Consider the following 13,316-nt stretch of genomic DNA (forward strand, 5'->3'; position numbering starts at 1 on the left):
CTGAAAGAATTAGGCCCGGCTTCCCTCCAGCGCTGCAGCCAATCAACAGCAGCCCCCCCTCTCTTTACCCAGGAGGAAATCGATTGGTTCAGTGTGCGCCAGCCCTTGTCCAATGAGGTGAAAGCGCACACATGTCATATCTCGCTGTGACCTGTAAGAGGCAGAGTCTCTGTAAAAGGCAGGGGAATGTGCAGCTGCATTAAGGGTTGTGTTGTATTGGATACACATTCCATATCATGAACCCCAAGATGGTGTGAAGCCAAAGGGGTGCCAGTTTATTTCGCACACTCATTGATGAATCTCAGGTTGCAGCCTTCCTCCATAGACTCTCAGGGAAAACACTCTTCTGAAGATGCATCAAATTGTAGATTCTAGTTTAAAAGAGGTCTGGCTGAGCAGTGGAAAGCGCTGACTGACATTACAGGTTGCGGATAATGAGTTCCGCGGGGAGGAAGATAATCGGCTGGCGGTGGCTGGAGGCTGGATGAACGACGGGAGAACATCCTCCCATACCTCTCTGGGGTTGGTGTCCCTGGAAACCAGTGGTGGGGACATTACGCCGAGGCCACTCGACGATAACGAATGCCCCTTTAATGCCTGTTAACGACCGCCGGGTCACAGTGTGATTCCTGGGTAAGGGAGGGAAAAAAAACACCTCTCTCTCCCTTTTTCTTTCTCTGACTGTCTTATTGGATTTTTTTACAAGGCATCTGGTTGTCTCACCCCAGGTAGAGAGTGTTTACTCACCACTGCTGCAACAACACTTAGCTAGTGAGGAGGACAGACAAATCCGACAGCCTCGCCCTCCTAACAAGGCACTATTAAAATTACATGCCACTGTCAGGGTTTTGCCCTAGGTGAGGCACTGTGTAGAAATCATGCACTGCCCCATATTGACATGCCCTTGCATTGGACAGGGATGGAAGAAGACAGAAAAAGAGGAATGTTTGTTTGTCTGCAAGTGTGTGTGCCAGTGTTAACTTTCTGCTGTATACTTTTGCCATCAATAAGATGATAATAACGTCTCTTGATTTTTCTCTCAGAGAAAAAAACATATTTTTTATGGTGCTTTATAGATTATCACCATGAAATGCAGTGGGTGGAGGCATAGTTATTTATCTTCTTCCTGCCTGTGACAAATACAGTTTCGGAGGGATGGGGGCTCAGACACCACATCAGACGTCTGTGGGGGACTTCGCCCTGGGAGATTTGGATTAACTTTCAGGTTGGCCGAGCAGAAACCATAATGATTCTCTCTGTCTGCCCTTGAAATTATCTTCTCATCACTTACTCAAATTGATAGATGCAGTCACGTTTTTCTTTCTGGCTCACCTGTTCCATTTGAAAATTTGACTAATGCCAAAAGATTTAACACCTCGCATGTGAGGTGGAACCAGCTGGTCCATCACATCCCTGCGTTCGCTGTGAAAAAGCCTCACATTTTAGAAGGAGGAATAGACAGCTATTTCTGCTGTCCTCTCTCCCTCAGTCAGCACACTTCCTGTGAGCAAACCACAAATTCCCCACAGAAGATGTCAAAACAGATCAGCTCCTCTCAAATCTACTCCTCAGATTAAATGATTGTAACAATCAAACTGGCTTTGAGGCTTTGCATAATTTACTTTTCCTCCCTCTTTGGAAATTCTGTCTTTGACTTTTTACTCCTCTGTTGTGCTGCAGCCTTGAAGTATTATTACCCTGCAAATCGATAAAGATGATGTATGAGGCATCCACTGCTAGTGGTATAAACCCTTCTGTTTTCTGTGATATATGGGGATGTATCACATTGAATGGAGTACCTATTTACTGACTTCTTAAATAGTAAAAGCAGACAAATACAACAAAGCCAGTTGCTCAGTAATATGCCAACAGTATTTGAAGACATTTGATTTTGTAGATGCTGTCGGCAGAAGTCAGGACACTTTGATTGAACACTTCAATTTTACTCAATGTTTCATCACGTCCATGGCAGTCGTAACATTAACAAAGCATATATTATATATGATTGACGCATGTTACATGGCATATCACTCAAATGACGTTTGATGGCCAATCAGACATTAACGGTGATGAATAGCACGAAGCAGCTCAAGCTCTACACATGGCCTAAAGCTTATAAATATTCCCTACATCCATCTGGATTCTGTGTGCATGTCACTATCCCACTGATCAGATCTGCATCTCAGCTGTTGTGTTTGTGTGCACGTAATCTTAACTGAACGTCCCTCTACCCAGGCCAGGTGGTTTTGCGATCTGCATCTCTCCTCACCATCGTTTTTTGTCTTTTGACGGCCCCCCCTGCATTTGTGTATTCATCACTCTAACGTGCTGCTCACCACAGTGAGATAGATGCTTAGGAACGGATCATTAAACAGAGCTTCTGTCTGATGGACTGAAGCAGAAAAATAAGATCAGGGCTTTATGAGGATGTAAATGGCATATCATTGTTTACCTGGCTTTAATGGAGATGTAAGGTCCAGCTGTTGCTCGTACAGTGACCATCACATGTCATTTTAAAGAGCTATTTGACAGAATGATGGAAATTTAAAGGTCTACTTTCATTATTTAGAGGAAAAACTAGTAACTGAAGGTTTGAGTGAAGATTATTGTGTTGCTCTACTGTTCCCAAGGTCAATAATCAATGCCAATGTTCATTTCTAATTGCTGTTTACTTAAAAAATGAAGAAAAACATGTTAAAAGGGAGCTCTGGTACTTTTCAACCTGGACCCTATTGTTCCATGTTTTTGTATCTAAGTGACTCATTGAAACAACAATTTCTAAAACTGGTCCAGTATTGAGCGAGAGTGCTGCAGTGCTCCTTCAGTTTACACTATGCCCACTAAAGACAGCAATTTTCATTCTTATCTAAGGGCCTGTTTATACGGTTCCGTATATTTCTGAAAACGGGTATTTATCTTTGCGTTTGCACCCATCATTTACACGTAACCAGCGTTTTTCTCGGCGAAAACAGAGATTTTCAAAAACGACTTCCAAAGTGAAAGTTTTTGGAAAATATCCGTTTCTATGGAGACGTGTAAACAGGATAGACAGAGATTTTGGAAAACGATGACGTTGCAACCCATTAGGCGCCCGGGAACCACAACAACAATGGCGGATATATGCCGGGTTGTTAATGTTTTGTTAGCACTTTTGTGACTACTTACAAGCTTACTAATGAACTTAGCACTGCTGCGTCAACATCACCGCTACATCGGCGCACAAAGACGTCTGCTGTGCCCAATATTAGCAAGTGCATAGCAGCTAACTATGCTACATAAGGTTAAAATGTAGTTTATCATTGTTTTTATCACTAGCGACAAGAGGAAAACAAATCACTGTGCATGCGCAGTGTTTTTGCATTTTCATGTAAACGGATTATGTTTTCACAGCTGATTGTGTTAACCCGGAATTGTTTTTATTCGGGATAAATAAAAATCCATTTTTATTTGTATCGGTATCCATGTAAACAAGGCCTAAATGTTTTTCAATATCATGGCTGAATTTTTAGCTGATTTTGACAAAAACTCTGTGAGATTCCAGAATGAGGCTTCTCCTTTAGTAAGAATTGGACTTAAAATGAACTTCAGAAGCAAAAGGCATGGAATAAAGTTTAATTTATCTGTATGGATCATTCTGTAATGTTGTAAGACACTCATAGTAACAATTTGAGCCTGTCAGTGGCAAAAACAAGCACTTTCAATGGATGTAAATGGACGGGGCACACCTGCTATAGGGGTGACATTACAGCCACTCTTGTTCAGTATTGGACCAGTTTTAAAAATGTCGTTATCACAAGTCATTTAAAGCCAAAATCATGGGAAAATAGAGTCCAGGTTGAAAAATACCAGAGTTATCTTTAAGATAATGTCATCAAGATTCCATCAAGGTTGTAATTACACTGCGGTGCAGCCACATTGCTCACAAACTGGTCAGACTTTTGGGCCCAAACAAGTTCTCTTTCCCAGACAGCAAGGTATACTGTAGTTACTCCATTGTCATTCTACCCATGAGTTGCGGCTGCCAATCAATATCTTATTATCAAGCCTCATCAACCTCACTCCCAATACAACTATCCCGATGCCAGCCCCAATTAATGCCAAGGTGCCAGTACTGGCTCAAGAGTTTTACAGAAACAGCCGAGTTTCTCCCTCCAACCCCAACGCTGATTTACTCCAAGTCATTACTGTTCTTTATTGGATTCTCTTCGTTTCTCAAATGAGACACTTATCATCCAGAGACAGGTGTAAAAGTCAATACAGTTTGCGGTTTTTATACACACACATGGCACCAGAGATTTCTGTATTTTCCTGCTGAGAAAATGTTGAATGTAGAAATATTACACTGGGGTTTGTGCGTCAGTGGAGGTTTGGTTGCTAATCCTGTGTTCCACCACGGTCCCCACTGGCAGGACTCGGGCTGTTCAAGTGAAGGGCAGAGCCATGTTGCGAACCAGCAAGTGTCCCGATAGCCTTCTAATAGCTCTGGTAGTATCGTCCCTTTCCTCCGCCTCCGCTTTGATGTGGGCCCTCCTTCTCAGGCCACCGGCGATGGGGGACTAGCCTTTCATATGGGAGCTGCTGCACGCCCAGGGTTCTGCTCAGTCTAATCCGCCAATATGTTTCACTATGACAAATCCTTTACTGTACTGATGTTGATCCAGAAGAAGAAGAAAAAAAAGTTGAGGGCAGAAGTTTGTCTCCCCTAAGGTTATTTTATGTTTTTTTTTAAGTAGGGTCGAAGCAAGAAGAGAATGAGAAAAAAACTGGAAGAGGTAAAGAGGAAGGTGAATTTTCCTGAGGAAGTTAATGAAAGTCCTTGAAGTGAGGCGAGGGAAGCTGTCACCTGCCCTGGTGATAGATAGCAGCCTCACTATTATTAGCATTCCCAGCCCCAGCCTGGAGTTTTATGCCTTACTAGAGCCATTTGTTGATTAATTAATCAGGTAATGTATGCTATCTGTGCTACTGAAGCACCCACATATCGCTCCCGTGGCCTCTCCTGGGCTCTCTGCGCAACCACAGACCAGAATCTCCCACCAGACCACAGCACATTCAAAAATTACTACTCTAAACCAGCTGCTACCAAAGAGAAACCATTTGCACAAAGGTCCCGGCTGCTTTTAATGTAAAGTAGAATAATAAACATCCGTGAGGGAAACAGTCTCCCATTTCATGAATATATTCCCTTCCACCGGCCCAAAGTCAACCTTGTCTGATGTAATTTTTTCAGCTTTTGGAGAAAGTTTTCAAACTGTCAAAGCTATGAGGAAGGTAAAAATAAACTGGCATTGAAGCACGGTGGAGCTGCGGGACTACAGAGCTTAATGCTTCCTCCTGTTTCTCTGTCTGAAATTGAACAGGACTGCTCAAACAAAGCCCATGTGGAACATCGTAATCAATGTCTGTTTGTACAATGCAAGAACATCCAGTTAGGTTATATAATATAAACAGTCAATAAAAATCCAGTCCTCTTCTGTTATTATATTTATTGAATTTCTTCCCACGTATCATGTGCCCGCATGCCAATGTACTCGCTGTTATTGTCCTGTCTTTGCAGTCATCGAATTTGTTCATATAAGTGGCTCCGTTTCCACCAACGTGTCAGAAGGTTTGCAGTACTTATATTTACAAAGTTTGAGTTTTTACATTTTAAAACTGAAGCATAAAAGAGTAGTGCAAGAACAGCATAAAACAAAACAAATAGTTATCACTGAGTAGTCTGGAATAAAGAATGTACAAATCTAGTAATTCAGTGTTTAAACAGGTTTCTTTTTTCAGCATTTCAGTTCATGTCAGAGGTTTGCTTTTCCCAATTTCTATCAAAACATGTTCAGTTTTCTTTTTGCAAGCAGTATTTTGCCCAGTCCTTTCTCTATGTAATCTTTTCAACTTTCCCAAGGTACTTTACAGAGCAGTTGTTAAGAACTGCAGCTTTTATATTGTCTCAAAAAAACATAATTTTTGTGCAGCCTTGGTAAGATTTGCCTCCTGGTCACTTCCTCCAGCACGTGTTGAGTGGATAGCTGTGTGTGTTTCATGCGGTATGTATGAACTAAGTTAAGTTCTTCCATCAGAACTCTTTCCAGCCCTGTCAGCCCTGTGCATTTGGTGGGTGGCGGGTCCTCATTTCAGACCTTGAACGTAGAATGTTCAGGGTCTGAAATGCAGGTAAACAGTTGGCAGTGGCACGTTGAATCTTCAGACCATGATCTGACACTTTAGCAGAAAGAGAATACGCACAAAAGAAAGTCAGGTTTTTGTGAGGTCAGCATATGATTACAAGAAAACACAGAATAGTTTTTCTGTTTCTTTGTTATCCCAGACTAAATATTGTCTGTATGAATTGAAATATAATGATGGTATATTTTTGAACATAGGCCATCACACTCATGTATGCCCAGACATGTGTACTGTACGGTACCCTCCCACCACCAAAAACTAGGGTTCACCTGAAAGCCATGATGTAACTTGAATGGTGGAATTTAACATGCATGTAATGCCTTGTTTTTATAAATTTATCGACTGTTGAATGACAGCAATCTTTACATTAAATGATACCTAACTAATATAAATATCATTCCTTCATCTAGCACATGTATTTCTAAAATGGCAGATAAAATGTGTGAGTGTGAGACAAAAACAAATTGTACCATATTTCCTTTGAGATTTTAATATATTAGCTCTGACTCCCATTTGGTAAAAATAGCATGTGCTAAGAAAAGACTGTATAAAGAAATGAACGTAACCCCCTTAAAGTCACACATTGGTTTGCTGACTCCAATTTGAAGCCTCAAGTGCAGCATTTTGGCTGTCATCTTGGATTTTTGGAGCCAGAGGTGACCACATTTGGATGAGAGGGTGGAGCTAATCCTAACGCTAGCTGCTAGCTTGGTTAGCTCTGTGCATTTACAGCTGTGTTAAAATGTTATAATGCTAATGCTAATTTTTGCTAGTGAAAAGCAGTTTTAAACCATTAAAACACTTAGAGGGTCATTTATTTAGTACAACCAAACACTGAACAAGACTTTTTTAGGCGACCAAAATATTACAGTTAACTTTCATGAACTCAAAACATTTAACTGTGTTAACTGTGCCTATATTCTGAGAATCTGGGGTTAAACCATGGATACATTGCCTAACCAGTGTTGTGTGGTAGCAGCTTGTCATCAGACTGCACCCACTTGTCACTCACAGCAGCCACACCCTTAATTTTGAATAACTCTAAGCCTTTATAAAACATAAACAGGTGAGTTATGTAATAATTCACCCCCTGTACAGTTGTCAAGACGGTAGAAATTAGCAATAGAGACCAAAACAGTTTTTTGTACCAGGCTGTTAACATATTTATTTCTGCTTTAAAGTTGGGAATTTTAACATAGACATCTATGGGGATTGTCCTTGGAGCCAGCCACAAATGGCCATTCTGGAACTGCAATTTTTGGCACTTTCTCGTTGGTTTCATTTTTCAGCCCAGGAGGTTGCTGCATAGTTCTGAGCCTCCTCTGCTTCCTCCTGAAAGGCATGCTTCAAGGCTGAGATGATCCTACTGTGGTGACCAGTCCTCACCTTTTTAAAAGAAATCGCTCAATTGTAGTTATCTAAAGAACCCTTTTAATCTTTAAACATGGTATTCAAATTGTTGCATTATTTAATATACATATTTAATTAGGTGTTTCATGCCCATAAATATTGAGAAAGACACAGTGGGGTCAAAGTCGACACAGCACCACTGTATCCACTACATGTGGTGTACAGATGTGCTTCAATCTTTTATGTGTAAAATGAGCATCATGTGCACTTCCTGGATATCTGTCTGTAATACTTCCTTTTTCTGTATCCTGCCGTTTTGCACTTCCTCCACAGCTGGTACCATTGTGGAGGAGCAGGAAATGACATCATACTTTCACGATATTGCCTTTCCTGCTCTGTCTCATCTGAGAATTGATCCTTTATCTCTAAATTCTGCACACATGTATAAAGTTGACAGCTGTTCTTAGTGTTTCCGCAAGCACATTGTTGTGAGTAATAAAAGTCTCAGCCAGTGGAGTCACGTAATAGAGTTGTCCATATATTGTGTGTGTGTTTGTGAGTGTGCAGCCCTGTAAATGTACTGTACTCCCTGTCAGCCGCATGCCTCCTCTCTCTTTTTTTCTTCCCCCATCATTTTCTCACACCCCTCAGTCAGCCAGAGTCTCCAGTCATTTATTCACCCAGCACCAAGCTCGGCCGACCTGAGGAATTTACGATCACTGGCTTGGCTTATTCTCACCTCGCTGTAAAGCTGTAACGGATTTACCGCCACCGGTGTGTCACTCCCGTCATTAAAATGTAAAAGTTTGCGACGCTGCCTAGAAAGTTACAAATGATGCCAGCGAGCTCGGCCGTTCCCTCCACTTACAGTTTGCAGGTAGTTTGTTCCCTCCTCGCTCAAAACTGAATCATGAGCTGTCACTGCTCCCATCACTCTAAGTAAACTCTACAGCTCAGGGAGGAAACGGAGCTCATCCTCTCCTCTAAAAAGGGTTTTTTTCCTCCACTTTTCAGACTTACTCTTAAAACCGCACACTGAATCTTTTCTGCTGTCCTGAATGGAGACTTGGCAGGGAGGGAATTCACTGCGTCGAGTTATCTTTTGATACGGCATGATGCATTTTGATTGCATATATGAAAAAGGCCAAGTTATTCTTTCAATAACGAATGTGTGCCCGGAGAGACTCCTCCTGCGCTGTCTCCCCAGCAAAGCCCGACCTGAAGATTTTGACAGTTTGACACTTTAATTTCCTACTGAGTATTTCACCTGAATTTCCCGGACAAAGAAGAGACATGCTGCTGGATGGAAAAAAAATGTCCATTGGAAATTATTGAAGTCTGGGCCTCAATTAAATCCTCTCTGCCCTTCTCTTTTACTCAGGTTTGGAAAGCACCGCAGGGATGAGCGGCCAGGAGACAGGATGGAGAGGAAGGGCTCCAGTAAATCTAAAGCTGAGGACACACAGGCGTCAGAGGAGGAGACCCTGCGGATGAGGCTGGAACAAGAGAGGTGAGTGCTCAGACAGAGCCTTGGCTCGCTAAAAGCCTAAACAATTAAGTCCCAGCTGAACAAAGAAAAAAAAAAAACACTGCTGACCGTAAAATTAGCAAACTACCTAATTAGCAAAATGGCGGAACAAGGTAGGGAAATTCTGGGAAGTGCTCAGATGTCAATTTGTGAAATGTCCCTTTCTTTTATATCAGTACATTAAATAGATCATTTATGGATTGTTGGTGCCTCCGCCATTCAGAGGCGCTGACCTCTTAATGGTGCTCGTAGGCCCCTGTGGATTTGGCGTGATTGAATGGTGCTCATTATAATGGCGAAATCGATGTAGCTCTGCATTCGTCTTCTCCCGCAGCTCGCCCAGGTTGTTAATCGCTCAAGAATGCGCTGTTCCTTTTAACCCGCCCCTCTTGGCTCTGTGTCCTCTGGTGTTTGTGGACATCAGGAGCATCCAGAAGAATAAGGCGAGGCACTGGTTCTGCCGCCTGTGCCTCATCCCTCACAGACAAGCCCCATTTAATTCTGTCTAGCGGGAAAGACAATATTGGTGGCAGGGTGAATGAAAAGACAGCTTGCTGCCTCCATTGTTCTCCACCAGCCAAATGAACTCAGCAATCAAAGTGCCGTCGGTAATGACAGCTAATTGAATAGAAACAATAGGGCTTGATACCGCTCCCTCTTACGGCGAAAGGAGAGAAGGATGGATGGCTGTCGAAAATGCACAGTGCCACAAACACACACACACACACAAACACACACAAAGGCCCTCTTCCTCGCTGAATGGAACATCTGGAGGCCTTGCTCAAAAAGCTGTAGCACATTTCTTTTTGGTATTCAGCTATGACTTGCAGTGATGGTCCTCTCCACTGAGAGTGCGAACACCTCTGGCCGAGGGCCCAACACATTTCCCTCAGTGCACCCTGGAGACCGGTGGGCCTGGCTCTCCATCCAGATCTGTCCCCTTTGAGAAGCTCCCAAACGACTGTCACGCTAAGCAGCAGAATCAACACAGACACACAGCAGACATGAGATATGTAGAGTACATGCCCTCACAGCCCTCCCCTCCCCACAAAACACATACACACTATTTAAATCCCACTTCTTTTCTTTCACCGCTGTCACCCAATTTCTTTGTCTGCTACTTTGTCTTGCAGCACGTTCTCATTCCCTGTCTTGTTTGTGTCCGTTCTGCATGTGTGAGCTCCGGTCCCAGCTCCCCGTGCAGGAGGGCAACCTAATTCTTTCCTTTTGTACCTGTTCCCAAATCCCATCACTCAGCCATGCCAGGATTGTCCCTCGGTTAATGGAAAGGGAATCCTGAGGGAAATCGCGGTGGGGTAATAATAAACCAACCTGCCATGAAGACAAGTCGATATTCAAAGCATTAGGGTTCAGCAGGACGACAGCTCAGAAATCCATTACTTCTTGTATTTTTTGGTAGCACTACTGCATTACACTCCCAAGGTGCTACATTTGATTGTCTTAGCTCTCTGCTTAAGGCCCACGCTCTGATTGATTACAACGCTGCCACTGAGACAGGACCATTTCAGAGCGGCTTTATGAAATTATGGATTGGACTGTAACGGGTTTCCGACTCTGGCAATCATCAGCCAGCCCCGTGTGTCAGCACGACCCCGGGATGGGCCGCAGCCAAACTCCTGGCTCGGCTGACATTAGCGATCATTAATTCAAGCAGACGGTTTTGACAGGGGCTTTTAGTGATTCAAAATAGGAGTCAGCGAAGAGGTGAGACAGATTAATTCATAAAACCTGCCCTTTTTAGCCTGCAATAAGGCAGCTACGGTTATATATTTAAAACTCTGACCTTGATATGATTCACGCAATTTATGGTTTGGCCCGCGGTCCTTGCAGGCACAACCCGTTTATTTGAGTCAAAATGTTCTCCTCCATTGATATCTTGTCAGCCTGTTATAGATGGGAGATGATGGAGAGGGGAGTTCATAAAACTTTGACTTAATTTCTGGAGCGCAGTGTCTCCACTTGATGAGGAGCGGTTATTAGCAGCATTTGTTTTGCAAAAATCTGGTAGATTTTAAACAGTTTCTGTGATTGGCTGTTTTATGTCCCATCAAGGCGACATTAGAACCTGTGGTTAGGCCGATCTAAATCTTTGTTGAGCCCAGCTGCGGCAGTCATCACTCTTTTCTCTTTATGCCTGTGGACAGCACCCAAGACACCCCTATCTGATTGGCTCATGTTGAGAGGACTGTGGAGACAACAAGCTCTCTGATTGGACCTTGGGTGGGTTGGAGAGCAGCCGTTCCTGCTATGGCCCTCATTCATGCAAGGCCATGAGGGAGAAGAGAGAGAAAGAAAGAAACGCAGGGTGTGTGGCGTTGGTGGAGCTTCTATCAGTCTCTGACTTATCTCGCCACATGCTAGCCCTGAAACTCTATTTTCCCGGCCAAAGAGGGAAGCACACAAAGACAACCTGACAATGTTCCTTCTTCATTTTCCGCCTGAACTGAACTCGCTTCTCTCTGTCTTTCTCTGTGGCAGCTGATTATGATGTCCATTCTCTCTTATCTGCTCGGCTCCGGTTGGCTTCTAATCAGCGGCCAGCACTCCACCGCCACTCTCTTTGTACCCGCTCCCCAGACCACAGCAGAGCACATCACTGCTTTTTTATCCTCGACAGTGGTCTGCTTCCTCTTGTTTGTTGTTTGATTTCCTGCTGACTCTGGACAAACAAAAACCTGACCACTGATTCTGGAGTGGGTCAGTCAGTACAATTCACTCTGAAAAACAGCAAACCTGGATTAGGCTTGAGAATTTAAAAGAATACTTCACCCCTTAATGATCTGATATATCAAGTACTCACTCCATGTTACGCTGCATTTGGGAAGAAAACTTTGTCATGGTAGGGGTCCACATTTAACAACAGTAAAACTATATCAAAACATCTGTTTCAGTCAGTATAAGCCAAGTCTCATGTATCCAGTCATATGTTCAGTAGTTGCCAAACACATGCATTTTTGCGAAGATGTTAATGTTTATAATTTTTCCGCATAAACAGGGCAGACCTTGCAGGAGAATGTTAATGCATAAGTGTTTTAAATAGTAATGTTTTAATGAAAATGCATGTCAGGCAAGACCACTTTGGTCAAAGAAAAATGTATTTCCATTTGCAGTATTATATTTGGTGGTATGGCTCTGTTCTGGGGCCTCCCTGCCCTTCCATGCGCCTACAGAGCAGCCCGGAACGGAACAGAGCAGCATCAAAGACAAACAGAAATGACATAGATAAGTCAGACACAGCATGAAAAGGAGGAGCTGGGGTGGAGGCAGGTTGCAAAGCAGCTTGCAGAGGAAGCAGCAACAGTAGGCAGGCCAGAGCAGTTTAAATAGGGCGCCCTGAATGAGATTCACCAATTGGTTGCATAGAAAGGAATCACGTGATCTATCAGCTGACTCCCTTCCATCAATCAGCTGCTCCATCAGTTGATGTAGCTGGGATGTGAGCTGAGCTTGACATCGAGTCCTGCCTGAACTAACGCTATGGTCAATTTGTTTGGCAAGTACTGAGCGTACAACTGTATAAATGAGATTCTAATTACACGGCATGAGTTGTGTGAGAGTTTGTAAACAAGTGTAGTTTTGGTGTTGCTAAAAGTCGTCCCCTGTGACTTAAATTCATCTAAATTTTGCTCGTTTTCTTCACGAATTCAGCGTAACAAGATGAGTAATTGATACACAAATTATCCTTTGGTGGGTGAAGTATTCCTGTAACAAGAGATAGGGTCTTCTCATACCATGCTCAGGGTAAACTGAATCGCTATAAGGCAGATCGTTCCCTTTCTGTTTTTTCGTCACAGTGATTGTGATGCCAATGTTATCATTCCACTTTGTCAAACCACCTCATTATTTCAGTATCCTATTTGAGTCTCATTTGCATAGTGAGTTCAAAGGAAGCTCCAACTGGCTGATTGGGAAGTGTGATTACATTTGTAATTATATTGATACCTACAGCAAGTTAATGCGATTGTTAACACTGTGAATTAAAACCACGAAACTTGGGCAATTATCTCCGTGATTGCATTATGCTGTTATGGGCCAAGTGTCAGCACAAAAGATGGGCTATCAGAGGTTTGCGATTCTGCACAGACAGCTGTACGCAGAGTCATTTACTGCACTTTGATTAGATTCAGATACATTCTGCCCTCCATCTGCACTTCAGAACAATAGAACATGTTTTGGTGAGGGGGGTATTGAAAAGAAAAATCTATTCAAGGCTGCTGGATGAGAAAGTAAGAGAGCA

The 13,316-nt window shown here is 43.0% G+C and overlaps 1 protein-coding gene across 6 annotated transcripts in view; it reads left to right on the forward strand.

Annotated features, from left to right (window-relative positions):
- The window catches only part of LOC117264743 (partitioning defective 3 homolog), a 424,452-nt gene that overhangs the window by 309,243 nt on the left and 101,893 nt on the right, over window positions 1-13,316 (forward strand). For all 6 annotated transcript variants that reach the window (XM_033638949.2, XM_078162514.1, XM_033638950.2 and 3 more), the window contains one exon: window positions 8,912-9,040. In XM_033638949.2, coding sequence (XP_033494840.2) covers window positions 8,912-9,040 — 129 coding nt within the window. The remainder of the gene's footprint in view (window positions 1-8,911; window positions 9,041-13,316) is intronic.

This window comes from Epinephelus lanceolatus, chromosome 20 (assembly GCF_041903045.1).
Source record: "Epinephelus lanceolatus isolate andai-2023 chromosome 20, ASM4190304v1, whole genome shotgun sequence".
Lineage (NCBI taxonomy): Eukaryota > Metazoa > Chordata > Actinopteri > Perciformes > Serranidae > Epinephelus > Epinephelus lanceolatus.